General features: G+C 37.1%; 1 protein-coding gene across 1 annotated transcript in view; it reads right to left on the bottom strand.

The window, feature by feature from the left end:
* Nucleotides 1-15,410, bottom strand: part of MALRD1 (MAM and LDL receptor class A domain containing 1) — a 629,377-nt gene that overhangs the window by 518,445 nt on the left and 95,522 nt on the right. Inside the window, exons 13-14 of the mRNA XM_059660668.1 lie at nt 13,937-14,110; nt 2,056-2,176 (exon numbers count right to left, since the gene is read on the bottom strand). Of these exons, the coding sequence (XP_059516651.1) occupies nt 2,056-2,176; nt 13,937-14,110 (295 nt within the window). The remainder of the gene's footprint in view (nt 1-2,055; nt 2,177-13,936; nt 14,111-15,410) is intronic.

The raw sequence follows: 15,410 nt of genomic DNA, 5'->3' as shown, positions 1-15,410 counted from the left end.
ATGTTTGCACCTGGCTGTAAAGCAAGTCGTGTTCCTGGGCTGAAGAAACTGCAAGGAGATTAGTCATCGTTAGGGCATTGCTACATGACATCATTACCCAGACAGACACTTAGCATATTAGCCTTTTATATAGAGAGATATTGTTTTGAATTTAAATAGAGAATTAGGATCAAGATATAAATTTTTGGCTAGCCTTAAGTCACTTTTCCAAACACAATAATTTTGTTTTAAATCCTAGGTCAGTGGTCGGCAAACTGCAGCTTGCAAGCCACATGCAGCTCTTTGGCCCCATGAGTGTGGCCATGAAGTTTCAATCACACTGTATGTGTGTGCCCGCACGTGGTATTTTGTGGAAGAGCCACACCTCAAGGGCCACAGTTTGCCGACCACTGTCCTAGGTGATTATGAAAAATGAATTTTATTATATGTTAAATTTAATTGCCAAACAAAATTAAAATAGAAATTATTTTTATAAAAGTGCTTTAAAACATGCAAAATAATTAAAGTTCTTTCATAATTTTTAAAATTAAAATACCTATATGTGACAATTTTAGCTTAAAGTTTAGAATATCATTGGAAGATAGACTAAAGTATAGATTGTGACATACCATAGTTTTACTTTTTAAAAAAATATATATTTTATATAAAATTAAAGCCTTCTGCACAGCAAAAGAAATTATCAACAAAACAAAAAGGCAACCAACTAAATGGGAGAAGATATTGGCAAGCAATACCTCCAATGAGGGGCTAATATCTAAAATATATAAAGAACTAATACAACTCAACAACAACAATAAAAAAATCCCCAAAAATAAAATAAAAAAATAGACAGAGAATCTGAAACAGACACTTTTCTGAAGAAAACATACAAATGATCAACAGATATATGAAAAGATGTTCAACCTCACTAGCTATAAAGCAAATGCAAATCAAAACTACAATGAAATATTCCTCACACGTGTTAGAAGGGCTATTATCAATAAGACAAGATATAACAACTGTTGGAAATGATGTGGAGAAAAAGGAAAACTCATGTACTGCTGGTGAGAATGTAAACTGGTACAGCCATTTTGGATAACAGTATGGAGGTTGTTCAAAAAATGAATACTAGAACTCCCATAGGACTCAGCATTCCCACTGCTGGGTAATCACCTGAATATCTGGAAAACATTTATTCCTAAAGCTGCATGTGTGCCTATGTTCACTGCAGCATTATTCACAGCAGCCAAGACATATAAATAACACAAGTGCCATTCAATGGATGATGGGTTAAAGAAGATGTGATAAATATTTACAATGGAATACTACACAGCCATAAGAAAGGATGAAATATTGCCAACTGTGACAATATGGATGGATCTTGAGATCATTATACTGAGCAAAATAAATCAGACATAGAAGGACAAGAAACCATATGATTTCACTCATGTGTGATATAAAACAGAAAGCAACAAATGAACAAATAAAACAAACAAACAAGAAACTTATAAACACAGACAACACTATGGTAATTACTACAGGGCAGGGAGGTAGGAAGAGATAGAAAAGGGTAAAGTGGGTTAAATATATGGTGATGGAAGATGGTGAGCATGCAGTGCAATATGCATTTGGTATATTGTAGAACTACATACTTGAAACTTATATAATGCTGTTAATCAATGTCACCCCCAATAAATTTAATTTTTTTTTAAAAAAGAGCCCTAGCCTGTGGTTCAGTTAGTTGAGCACTGTCCTGTGCACTGCACATCGCTGGTTCGATTCCTGATCAGGGCACATACCAGGTTGTGGGCTCGATCCCTCGGAGGGGTGTATTCAAGAGGCAACTGGTTGATGTCTCTCTCTCTCTCTCTCTCTCTCATCAATAAAAACATTTTTTAAATAAAATTAAATTTAAAAATATATATTTTAGTTTTCAAGGACATGTGATTTAACCCACATCTGGCATTAGGTATTAGTGAGTTATATTATTGAAGGACTTTAATGTATTTTATATTTTGATATCAAGAACTAATTATTTCAAAGTTTAAAATTGCAATGACCATGAGAAAAACTTACCTTTGTTCACTATGCTAGTACCTGGCAGTGACATATATGAAATTCCACATCCCTGGGATATACTGATGTCATCTAGGGCAACGGAAGCATTTGATGATAAAAGAGTAGCTTCTAAAATTAGCTATAATTACAGAAAGATAAATTATTAAAAATATACCATAAAAACAAATGTCTTTGTGTAGAGAGAGGCTCATTTGCATCTATCACATCTCCCAATCTAATTTTAGAAAATTGTTTTGACCAGAACATTCAAATGATAAATTAATAGTCATAACTATTTTGACAGCATTTTATGTAACCTTAGTACTTTAGGTACCCTTGTTTCAATTCAAAGTTATAACATTCATCAGTACTGAAGGATTGCCTTCCCACTGGAGCTATTAAGAGCCATGTGCATTGAAAATGAGCTCTTTGGGATAATCAACTGTGTGGCTTACAACTCAATTTAATTGAGATATGAATTCATTTGTAATGTGTCTGCTGAAAAGCATGATTCATTTTCATATAAGAATATTTAAATGCTTATAGGTAGTATGTATACATATACATAATTTACTTAGTGAGGTGAAGCATACAATCTATAACCCTATATAGTGGTTAGTAATATTCATATGCTAAAGCATCTATTAAAGTTTAACTTATTCTGACGTTCTGAATAATGACTGATATAATTTATTTTTCTTGCTAATCACATTTTTCGGTGTTATTCTATAATCTTAATAAAAAATAAAAGAAAGAAATTATATCTGGAGTCTTAAGGAAACATACTGAGTCAGGTGGATTTTCCTGAGCAGGATGCAAGGGTGGTTTCTTTCCCGGGTTCTTGTCCAGATGGATTCAAAGAATGAAGCCATGGACAAAGGTGGTAGATGAAAAGGGTGGAAATTTATTGGAAACAAGTACAGACTCCCATGTAGGGAGGGGGTCCCAAAGGGGGTAACCCCCTAAGCTCCTTTTCTCTGAGATTTATAAAAGCTGCTGTCCTTTGTTTCTTCATCCTGCTTTCCAATTGGTAGAATATTAGCTTCAAAGCTCAAAACCCATGTGGTGCTCCCCTTTTTCTCTCCCCCTTCAGTGGGAGGATTCTCTATCTCCTGTGAAAATCTTTTTCCTCTTTCTTTCATTTGTCAGCATTTCCCTATCCTCTGTGAAAGTTTGTTTCCTCTTTCTCCCGTACCCCTCAGCTTTTCCCTATCTTCTGTGAATGGATGTCTTCCTCTCCCCTTATCCTATGACACCTCTTATTTTTTTCTCTGTGAATGTATCCCTTTTGGCAGCCCCAAGCCCTCATCTAGGCAGTCCTCATCTAGTCATTAGGACCCCCAATTCCTAAAACTGCCCATTTTACCCCTAAAATTGCTTTCAATAGTAGGACCACCAGTCAAGGACACAGCTTATAAGTGCATCTCCATCTTATCAGGGAGGATCTCTCACCCCAAAGATCTTACAATTTACTTCCTATGATACATTAACAACTAACCTATACCAGAAGTGCTATCCAAGAGATATGTATAATATACTAGGATAATTCAAGTAAAGGACTTCATTATTTCTCTGCCAAGAATATGAGGCAAGATGAAAAAAGATTTGGCAAAGAAGTAATAATTTAAACCTATTATAATTGCTGCTTAAGATTTTGTTACATTGAGAAACTACTAACATTACAAACAAAAGCAAGGACATGTGAACATGTATGGTATATTTGGAAACTTTGGGTATTATAGAATGATGGGGTTTGAGACACTACCCCAAAATATGGCAACTTGGTGTATTGGATATTTCAAGCTGAAGGAATTGGAGAAATGTCATGTGCAGGATCAACTTTTATTTGAGGCTCATCTTCTAGATTTACTCAGAAATTCAAAGTATACTGCATCATAATTCATGAGTCCCCATGTTCATGTATAACTCTGAGGGCTAGTTTACTCAGGCACACATATCTTTATGATCTGTTACCTCCCATTATAACTTTCAAAACAACAGATGTTGATCAAATTTCACTTTACCCCTTTATAAGGAAGTCAGTAGTTCATTGATCTACTGAAAGATAATTAATTCATCAGTTGGCCCCTCCAATTCCCTCTAAGTCTTCCTTCATGCTCCTCTCTGTCTCACATGCTGTCCTGTAGGGGCAAAAGACTCTCTTCTGGATCAAACCTTAGTCAGGTTTCTTTGAGCCCTCTTTTATTTTTTTGTTTGTTTTTTTGTGGGTGTTTTTCCAACTATATTTAAAGTCGTCACAGTGGGGTATTGGGAAAAGTTTTCAATTAGCAATAATCGCGCCTTTGATAAACCTCATATTGCCACTGAGCAAAGCTTGAGCCCTCTTTTGGACTAGGTTCCAGTCTTGGCCCCTGTCCTTGCTGGGCTTGCATAGCCCAGTTTTAGCAAGAATCCTGCAAAGTCAGTTTGAAGAGAATCCCCCATTCTTAATATCTGATCACTCTCATTATCTGATCAAGTTCCTCATTTCCACCTTTGATGTATGATTCCTAGCCTGTATTCAGCAAGAATCCAATTAGGTAGGTTCAGCAAGAACCTCCCCCCCACCCCCTTCCCCCACACACACACACCGCCCCCCCCCCAACCCCCATGTCTCCTCTTAAGTCATATTCCACCCAATGACCTCCCCACCTTTCATTCTGCTCCTTGGCTATGAATCCTCAACTGTGTTTGCTATATTCAGAGTTGAGCCTGATCTCTCTCCCATATTGTGAATAGTCTTAATGTCTATTGCAAGAATCCTGAGTAAGTCTTCCTTACCATTTTAAAAAGTCAGAAAATTTTTTTCTTTCACAAAACTCAGCAGTCATTGGAGCATCCTGGCAAGAGATGGAGAAATGGGAGATCTAGGTATTTATTCCCCCAGAGCCCCTTGGAGGGTCCATCACTCAAGTGAAGACCTCAGCTCCTGTCAGAAGGACCCCTCTGTCTGCCGTAGCCTGTTCTCCTCCTGCTCCTTCAGGTTTACAGTTACTAATGGAGGCTCACTGTTACCAGTCCTGGGGACACCACACTATTTCTACAGGATGAACTTTTTGATCTTCCCTTGAAGCAGATCATAGTAAGCTCATATGAAAGGTGCCCTCCCTATACCTGGAGGGAAGGATTATCCTTATCTCTGAAGACAAAGGACAAAGAGGGGAATCTGAATGAACAGCCTTGTTAAATGTCACCTAGATTACTATACTTCCCTCCTGCTCCTTGCCCTATTGTATTCATTGAACCCCACATGAAAATATTCAGGTTGAGTTTTTCACGGTGGCTTCATGTCCTTATGACGGCTCATATGTCACATAAAACTCACATTAAATAATTTTATACACTCTCCCCCCAGTTAATCTGCATTGTCAGTTTAATTTTTGGACCCAGTCATGTCTGAGGAGGTCTAAAATGGATAAAGAAAATTTTTCCGTCCTGTATATAGGAGAATCAGATTTTAAGAGAACAAAAAATTAATTGAAACCTGGCCAGTGTTGCTCAGTGGTTGAGTGTCGACCTGTGAACCAGGAGGTCAGGGCTAGATTCCTGGTCAGGGAACATGCACAAGTTGCAGGCTTGATCCCCCATGGGGGCCGTTAGAGGCAGTTGATCAGTGATCCTCCCTCATCATTGATGTTTCTATCTCTCTCCTTTGCCCTTCCTATCCCTGAAATTAACAAAAACATTTTTAATTCATTAATAGATGGAAAGGATGGATTGCATGAATTGGAGAGCAATTGAATGGCATCAATTTGAAGAAAAATTGCATAGCCTACAAAAATTAATCCTGCTTTTCAGCCTTTATGCTAGAGAGACACTCATAGGCATACACATGAAAGCCTGTGCAGGAATGTTTATTTCAATGCTGGTTTTGGTAACAAATGAATAGGAGTAATTCAAATGTGAGTCAATAAATTAATGGTGATATAAACCATAGGTTATTATGCCAGTTAAAATTAATCTATCTCTATGTGCTAATATGGAAAGACATTCAATATGTGTTTCTGAGTAAAAAAAAAAAATTACAAAAAAATGTTATAGTATGATACTGAGTCAGGATAGTAAGAAGCAAGAAAAATTTATTGGCAAGTGGAATGGAGAAACTGAGACAGATGGCTAACTCAAACTGGCCCTATCCAGCACCCTGACTCACCTGCCTCCATCTCCCTTGCAGAATCACTGGCTAAAGTCTTAAGCCCTCATGACAATTAGGTTCTGATCAGCATCAAATAATCTTAGGAACAAAGTCCCAGGTCTATTGGCTACAGAGATAGAGTTTTGGTTAAACTAGGGATAACATCTAGGCCTCATTTGTGTTTCAGCTCCAGGCCCAGAAAAGCAACAAAACTAGATGAAGAGAGCCATGGCTGACATCAGGACCAGCTGCGATGACTAATGACCACTTGCCCTGGTGCCAACCAATCAGTAGACACCTGAAAGGGCACACCTGGAAAATTATGAATATTCTATTGAGATCCTTCCCTAAGAACTCCCCTAAAATTCCTGCCTTTAGAAAACAAATAAAAACCCTTAAGACCAAGGACCTAGTGCACACACTCTCTCTCTTAGAGCATGCTTTCTTCTTTCCCCTTCTTTCCTAAGGAATGTATCTTTGCTTTTTTTTCCCAAGGGCCCTTACTTTGCCCCTGTAATTTGTTTCATGAGTCCACACAGCCCAGCTGGCTCACTTCTTCTACCCTGTGAGTTTCTTTCCAAAGATGCAAGGCAGCTCTGCCTAGCTCACTCCTACTGATATAATATTGCCTCTTCTATCTTAAGCCTTTCCTTTGTTTCTCTCTCCCCAGCTTTAACATGTACTCTCAAAATCACCTAGACTTATTGTGAAATCTTTCCTGTGAAAAGTTAATAACCAAGAGCTCATATTGCCAGTAATAATACTAATAGGCTAAAAATACACAATGGCTTGGGTTTCTAGATATACATGGTACACACATCATATATATATGTAATATGCAAATGAGATCAGGACTCCTCATAACAGTCAGAACAGGCTCAGGAGAAGAGGCTGGGTGTGGCCCCGAGCCTGAGAGAACAACAAGCAGGCGCAGCCCGGAGCCTGAGAGATCAACACAGGGGGGCGCCTGCTCTGAGCCTCCGGGGGTGGCTGGGGGGAGGCCCCTAGCAGACACACACACACAGACACACACCGACACACACACACACACACACACAGGGCACCTGCTCTGAGCCACCGCAGCATGGCTGGGCAGGCCCCCAGAGGACACACACACACACACATACACACACACTTGGGGCACCTGCTCCAAGCCTCCACAGCACGACTAGGGGCAGGCCCCCAGTGGACGGACATACACACACACACACACACACACACACACACACACACTGTACATAGTAGGAGATCCCCTGAGGGCTCCCGGACTGTGAGAGGGGGCAGGCTGGGCTGAGGGACCCCCACCCCACAGTGCATGAATTTCGTGCACCGGGCCTCTAGTATTACATAAATAGAAAGGATATAGAAGTAAAAATAAATTAGTGTCGATAGTTAACTCAAGATAAAGATTATGATGGGAGGTGATTGTGGTTAGGAGTGTATAATTTTTGATACTATATAATAAGCTGTATATAATTTTAAAAATTCTGATTAAAATTGGTTTCTGTACAGTCTTAGCCAACTGTGAAATTTGGCCTTCATTCAAGAGGCAGGAATTAATAACAGGTTTTAAAGATGAATTTTAACAAATGAAATACAGGTGTTGCAATTGTGAAATATTTTATGGTTAACACCATTAAGTTATTGTAATTTATTTTGGAAAACTTTAATTTTGGAAGAATTTTCATTTTATTCATTATCATAATACATTCTGGTTGAAGTCAATTAGAATATAAATGCTTAATTCTTCAGGCTTATTAGATAAGCATTTGTTGATGACCATATTTGAAGTCCTGCACTGCCCAAAGAAAAGCTGGATAAAATACGGAATATGTGGGCAATTTTCTGTTCTCTTGGAGAGGTGCATGATCCTATTCTTTGAATGGAGTGAGTCATGGGATGAGTTGAAGTGTACTTGTGGGGTAAGTCTTAAAATATGGTTTTATCATTTTGCCTGAAGAAAACCACTAGACTCTTTTAGATATTCTTATTAAAATGTAAGCATAAAACAACTTTCAAAACAAATAAAAATGGCATTAAGTGATCTACACCTCTTCTTGTTAACTTCTATATAATTAAATTTAGGACTATGAAATAAAAAATATGATCCACCATTAATTAAAATCTCATCTGATGATTTCAAAATCATCTTAGTTATGCCCACTTTTTATTGGTTGTTTTATTCAAGCTGATATCTTTATAACCCAATGCAGCTCCCTTTGGGAAAGACAGTAACTATTAATAATCAGTAAGTGAGAGATTTGCTCAGAGAAGTGTTCAACCATGGATGAAGAAAGATTGAAAACCTCATTTCATAAGATTTTCAAGGCAATTTGAAAACTTAATCTTTAAATTGTATGTAGATGTCTTTCCCTTCTAAAACTATTTCTCAGGATCTTGTTGAAATTTGTTTTAATTAATTAATTTATTCCCTGAATGAGCAAAATCATTTCTTGTTTTTGCTTCCAAGAACCACAATTTGTAAATGATGTTTATAATCAAGGGATTACTTTTTACACCTGCAAAACTAAGGGAAGCTTTTCCAGAAAAACACTTAACTAGCACATTTAGATGTTGTTTCTTTGATGTTTTAAAAATGAATAGCAAGAACAATAAATACAAGTCTAGGAGGCAAAGGAGAAAGCAGAAAGATATTAGAAGAGAAATTGAAATATAGTAATTTTTGAATGATGGTGGTATCAATAATAAGAGCAAGAGCTGACTTTTATTTAGAGCTTTCTTAAACACCAGGCATGTTCACTTGTCTTAACCCTATGAAAGATGATGCTGTTTTTGTCTTCATTTTAAAGCAAAGGAAACAGAAGCTTAGAGAGTTGAAGTAATTGGTTGGAGGTCAGACATCTAGTAAGAAAAATACAGAACCTGAGCCATTTAATGATTATGCTATATTGCATCACTATAATGAAATAAGGAGATAGTCAGTCTTAAGTAAATGCTGCAGAACAAAACTACCTGGCAAAACAGATTTAAGAAAGCCCTATATTAAGAAGGCTGAGGACATAGCAATTTTACAGCGACTAGTCCAGCTTTCTCCTTTGTATTATAAATCTTACTGAATCTTCCAATAATGTCAGGAAATTGTTATTGATTTCTATCATTGACTCTGATAAAGAGTGAACATGATATCAATCACTGTAGAAAATTTCACGAAAGGGTCATTTTAAAATGAAATCTAAAATATGACACAATTATATTTTAATAGGAAACTCAGAGAAAGTTGATCAACTGAAAATCAATGGCCAGTACTCAGAAAAAGTGTCAACTTTAGTTATTAAAACTAAGAACAGCAGTTAGAGGGGAAATTTTAAATTAAATTAATAAATTTGTGTAAAAAGCTGAATATATCATGTGAACAGGCCAAGCTAAAACGTATGGGAAAGAATACTATTAACTATTTGACTTACATGCTTCCTGTAAAAACTATACAGGAAATGGAGAGAATATTGAACAGTTGTTAATTTGCTGTTCTCACGGAATAAGCATAAGCCTAATCCTGTCCCTCCAGCATGAAAGCCCTACCTGACCAGGGTGCTCATTTCCTAAGGAAATCAAAGCAAACTGCACTCTGTTGTGATGTCTACTAGCACATGAGACATCAAAAGGACCACAGTGAAACAGGTTTTCATGGCTACAAGGGAATACAGAGGTCATAGAGTCGAATGCCTTTCTCCTTTCCAATATTTGTATTGGATTGGATTATGTTGTATAAATATGTTCAGAGTTTAGTCACATTGAACTGATGGCCAGGCGATGACTAAGGTTGCCTTTAAAAGATTCAGTCCACTAAATTTAAAGTGCCCAAAATGACTATTTCCAAGAAGATAAACTTTAAATATTCAAATATTTAAAAGCTAGATTAACTATTTGTAAGTATAGTATCTTTTGTTGTTGATAAAAGAATGAAGTAGAGCCTAGCTAGAATCCTCATGCATATTTCCATGTTTTTTGAATATATACTTAGAGAAATCAGGTTAAAACAAACATAACATTAGCTTTTTTTTCCCGACAGAGGATAAGAAATGGGATAAAAAGAGGTACAAAGAGGACAAAGTTGCATCTTAATGGGCAAACAAACATTAGCATTATAAGCAAAGAAAATGTTAACATTAGTTAATTCTGACATGTGAGTACATGGGTATTTGCCTCACTCTGTGTCTTCTATTTGTTTGAAATATTTAATGATATTTATATTATTATGTATTAAATAATACTGTATGTATATGTGTGTGACTGTGCATATTTATGTATTGTGTATTTTTGTCTCTGCATGTGTTTCTGTGTATAAAATCTGGACTGATTCACACCAGACTGTTAACACAGGCCCATGATATCTTATCTAAAGTCTTTGGGGCCAGCTGGGTTTTGAAATTTGAATAGTTCAGAGTTGAGGCTGTTAATCTAATACATATGGGATGTATTACATGATTTCCTGAGGAAGCTTGGAGGCAGCGCTGTAAATCAAACCCATCACTAAAAGAACTGCCTAATACCTCACATAGTTCTGGTCAGGTTAAGTTTTGCCTCTAAATTCATTTTTCACATACTGCCTTCCAAATTTTAATTTTCTAAATTGTGGCTGATTATCCTGTAATGGGTTTCATAATAGAAAACTAATGGAGATTTTCTTGTTTTTCTTTTTACTCACCTGTAGTCTCTAAAACAAACCTTTAATATAGCCAAGCAATAGGAATAAGAAGGAGCAGAGGCAGAGACAAAACTCTTACCTTCTCAGGGGTGAATTAAACATGGCTGAGGCTTAGCAAGAATCAAGACCATTCCCTCCCTTTGAAGGACATCACAATCAAGCTGAAGGTGATTAGTGATGAATGGGAGGCCCCAACTGGGTAGAGAGAATAGCCAACATGTGGTGCTGAGCCCCCGTGGAGGGTGATAAAAGGAGAAAGGAGAGCAGTTGGACAAGCCTGCTCTGGAAAACATCACAAATATGTTGCTATCCAATTATAAAATCCTATCAAATCACTAATGACTCTACAAACTACTTAATATTTCCCAGATAATAAAGAGTAGTCTCAATTTGTACTGCAAAACAGACCAAAACGAAAACCAAAATCCTAAAGAAATATTGAAGAGAAAAAACACTACACAATGCTGACACTCCTCAATGACAATGATAGGTTAATGAGTGCCTCCAGGCTTAGAAAGGAATGGCTTTGGTCTCAACTCATAATATTTCTCAAATAACTAGTACTAACAGGACATTCTGGTTTTTGTTTTGTTTTGTTTTTTATTATATTATTAAGACTTTTAGAGCAATTTTAGGTTCACTGCAAAACTGAGGGGAAGGTACAGAGTTTCCATATGCCTCCTGCCCCCACCTATGCACAGTCTCCCCCATTATCAACATCCCCCACCAGAGTGGGGCACTTGTTACAATTGGTAAACTTACATTTACATATCATAACCACACAAAGTCCATAGTTTACTTTATGGTTCCATGTGTTTGAACCAATGTATGTAAGACATGTATCTACCATTATATTGTCAAAATGTTTTCTTTGCCCTAAAAACCCTCTTGTCTTTCCCTGCCTCCCCCAACCCCTGGCAACCACTGATGTTTTTATTGTCTTCAGAGTTTTTCCTTTTCCAGGTTGTAATATAGTTGGAATCACAGTTTACAGCCTTTTCACATTGGCTTCTTTTGCTTAGCAATACTCATTTTAGAGTTCCTCCATGTCTTTCCATGGTTCGTTTGTATTTAACACTGAATAGTATTTCATTATCTGGATGTATCACAGTTTATTTATCCATTCCATTCACTTACTCAAGGACATCTTGGTTACCTCCATCTTTTGACAATTATGAATAAAGCTGCTATAAAAATTCATGTGAAGATATTTTTGTGTAGAAAAGGACATTCTGTTTTCTTCCCAATAATGTCAATGAACAACAGACTCTGAATGATCTTAATGGTTTCATTCTAACTAAAAGTAGGCCTAATTTTAAAATTTTATATAGAATACAAGTAAATGAGACAAGGTTTCAAATTGTTCTGATTTTATTAGTCCTGTCACATGTAACAGACATTGACATGAAAATGATTCCATGACTGGCCTTTATAAAATGTTTTCAATTAAAAGTTAATGGATTCATAGTGTTTTTGTCCATTAGATTTGGGAGTGGAATCATATATATAATCCCTGAGAACCGCGTGAAAAAGCCTCTAATCATTGAGCCTAGATTTCTGGTCAACAGGACAGTCCTCTAAATAAGGAATACTAACATTTACAGAATGTCTATTATTCCCAGACAATGTCCAGGTAATAACCACAACAACAGTAATAGCTAACTGTCTCTGTTTACTCTATGCCAGATTTCTTCCACGTGCTTTACATGTATAAATCATAAATCATTTAATCTCCACAATAACTCTGATGTATAATATTAATAGCAATCCATTCTATTCCCTATTCCTCCTGCTTCCGTGGGCAGGGACTTCCCTGAAGCAGCACCGCTGTTACTGACCCTTACCCTTTCCCCTGGGAGGAGGAAGATGTACCTAACCAGTGATGTAAAAGAATAAGCTGGGTGTTCTCAACTCATCCTCTGTGTCTCTCATTCAACCCTCTTTTGTGAGCCAACCCGTCTTCAGGAGGAAGGCTCTCTGATATTATCCCTGGATAATGATAAAAGGTGTCCCCCAACGTGTGAGTCTAGTCCTTCTCTAGCAGAGTTGGTTGTTCTCTGAGTGAATCTATTTATTCTGAGGTGAAATATTACTTTAAATATATGGCTGCAGAATCTAAAGCCATCTTCTCTAAAATATTTTGCTATTTGTTTGACTTTTATATTTCTCTCGATTCAAAACGAGGACCAAATGAGGTGTGCTATATATCATGGGCCCCTAACACCCTAACAATAACCTTCTCACATACCCCCCCACACACACACTTACAGAGGAAGAAACAGAAAGGCAGAGGGATTAAGCAACATCCCTATGATTCTACACCTGGATTTGAACCCCAGGCTCCAGAGCCTGTTCACAGCCACTACTGTTTGTGGCAACTTTTTCTCTATTATTCAGAATCCCCTAAAGTGTTGTTTTGAATACCACTGGGATTTCACCGACTGGGAAATTGGAAGCTCAAAGATGTAACATGCATAGTCACTTAGGTAACAATGAACTGAGCAGCGATCAGAACTCAAACCACCTGACTATGAAGGCAGTGCATTTCCCACTACAGTCTACTTAGTTACTAAATCTAGTTTCAAAAATAACTCATTTCAAACATCATCCAGAAGGGAGCCATGTTCAGGGGGTGAAAGTTGGGGTACTTATTTGATAAGCTGCAGTTGCCTTCTTTTATTATTAACCAAGAAAATGACATCAAAGATTAATAAAAATCTTCAATATTAATGGGCAACAGGAATAGAGCAACAGGATTAAATGTGAATATAGCTCAAGTAAGGTTTTTTCACTATCTCAGATAATCCACCATCCACAATTACACACACACACACACACACACACACACACACACACACAAAGGACATTTTCCTCATAAATTACTCTAATCTCTGCCATTTTATTAAATTCTTAACTCCATCTTTGCTATGCTCCCACAGATAACTCTTGAGCACTTAGTCAAAATAACCTCTCTACTCATTCCTGATTGTGAACGTGCTTGCTTTATTGATGTCAAAGGGATATATGTGCTAATGGTTGAGAAGATTAACATCAAATAGGAATCTTCAGCTGAGTTTTATTAATTTGTATGTGCTTACCTGAAAAGGCAAACTAGATTCTCCAGTCTTTGCATAGAGATTGATTTTTGCTTGTCTCCATTGAAATTTGGAGGTTCCAATTAGATCACCCTGCTTTTGCAAATTTCCATCCAGTGATGTTCTTGTAAAAACCGAGAGATGTGAATGCTGAGACAAATGATACCAAAACTGCACCTGTTGAAAAATGTTGTTGAATATTACATTTAACTGTCTCAAGTAGCTTTTCCATAATTAAAAATATCCCACACTACTTTGGTGTTAAATATAATCTTCTCAATTCTCCTTTCCTCCAAGTGTGTAAGACCAGAACATGGAAACTACTCATTCGCCATACTTTGTATTCTCTCCTTAAGAAAAGGTGCAATGCCCTGGCCAGTGTATCTCAATGGTTAGAGCATAGGCCTGCACACTGAGGGGTCATGGGTTCAATTTCCAGTCAAAGGCACATACCTGGGTTGCAGGTTCCATCCCTGGGCCTTGGTCAGGGCATGTGCAGGAGGCAACCAATCGATGTGTCTCCACATCGATGTCTCTCTGTCTCCCTCTATCTTTTTCTCTCTCTCCCTCAAAATCAATGGCAAAATGTCTTCGGTAAGGATTAACAAAACAAAAAAATAAATAAAAAAGGAAAGGCTCAAGGTGGCTATACCAACTGCATATGTAACACATGTCATGGAGATGTCTAAAGAAATGGAGCACCAGCATACCCCCAGAACAAGTTTGAGGACACACATTTGTTCACAGCGTCATGGAAGTTTCCCAGGAGCCCTCCCTATTGTTTCTTATAAATCTTGGGAGATATACTTTCTGTTTCAAAGTTACAAAACCAGCTATTACTTTTCATTCTCCTTGAAAAACTATAATTAACACTTCTCATGAACCCCTTCTCTGTTGTAACGTTATCAAAGAATTGGGGAGCTCATATGATACTATTCATTAACAATTTAATCCAAGTGAGATATTGTTCTTTTTGAAACTAGGGAGCCTTGGTCATTTTGCTTCTACTTGTCATCAAAGATGACATAATCTAATAAAAGTTTGACAGGTAAACTATGTAATGAAGAAAATATATAGAGAGGATTACTTTAGGTGTTATCAGTACCTATAACATAGACTCCATCATTGTTATTTATTCAACCAATATTTACTGACCATTTAATAAGTACTGGGCACTGTGGAAGGCAAAAATAAATTCCCTCAATGGTTGGATAATTCACTCTATAAAATATGGTAACTACACCTCCTGAAAAACCGGTTCAGACACACAGCAGTCTCTTTTTTTCTGATTATGACACAGAGTCTCAAGGCTGCTTTTTTCAAGGGAAAACATAACATTCAGAGATGAGGTCCCACAGAAACAGAATCCTTCTGTTTGGACTCAAAGTGCTTCCTTTTTAATTTGACTATATTTTAAATTCTTGCTTTCTCCCCTTTGTCATTCTGCTTTTGTTTTGTTATATGAGCAGATATTAGC

The sequence above is a fragment of the Myotis daubentonii genome, chromosome 1 (assembly GCF_963259705.1).
Source record: "Myotis daubentonii chromosome 1, mMyoDau2.1, whole genome shotgun sequence".
Lineage (NCBI taxonomy): Eukaryota > Metazoa > Chordata > Mammalia > Chiroptera > Vespertilionidae > Myotis > Myotis daubentonii.
This window is presented reverse-complemented; position numbering and strand designations above follow the sequence as displayed.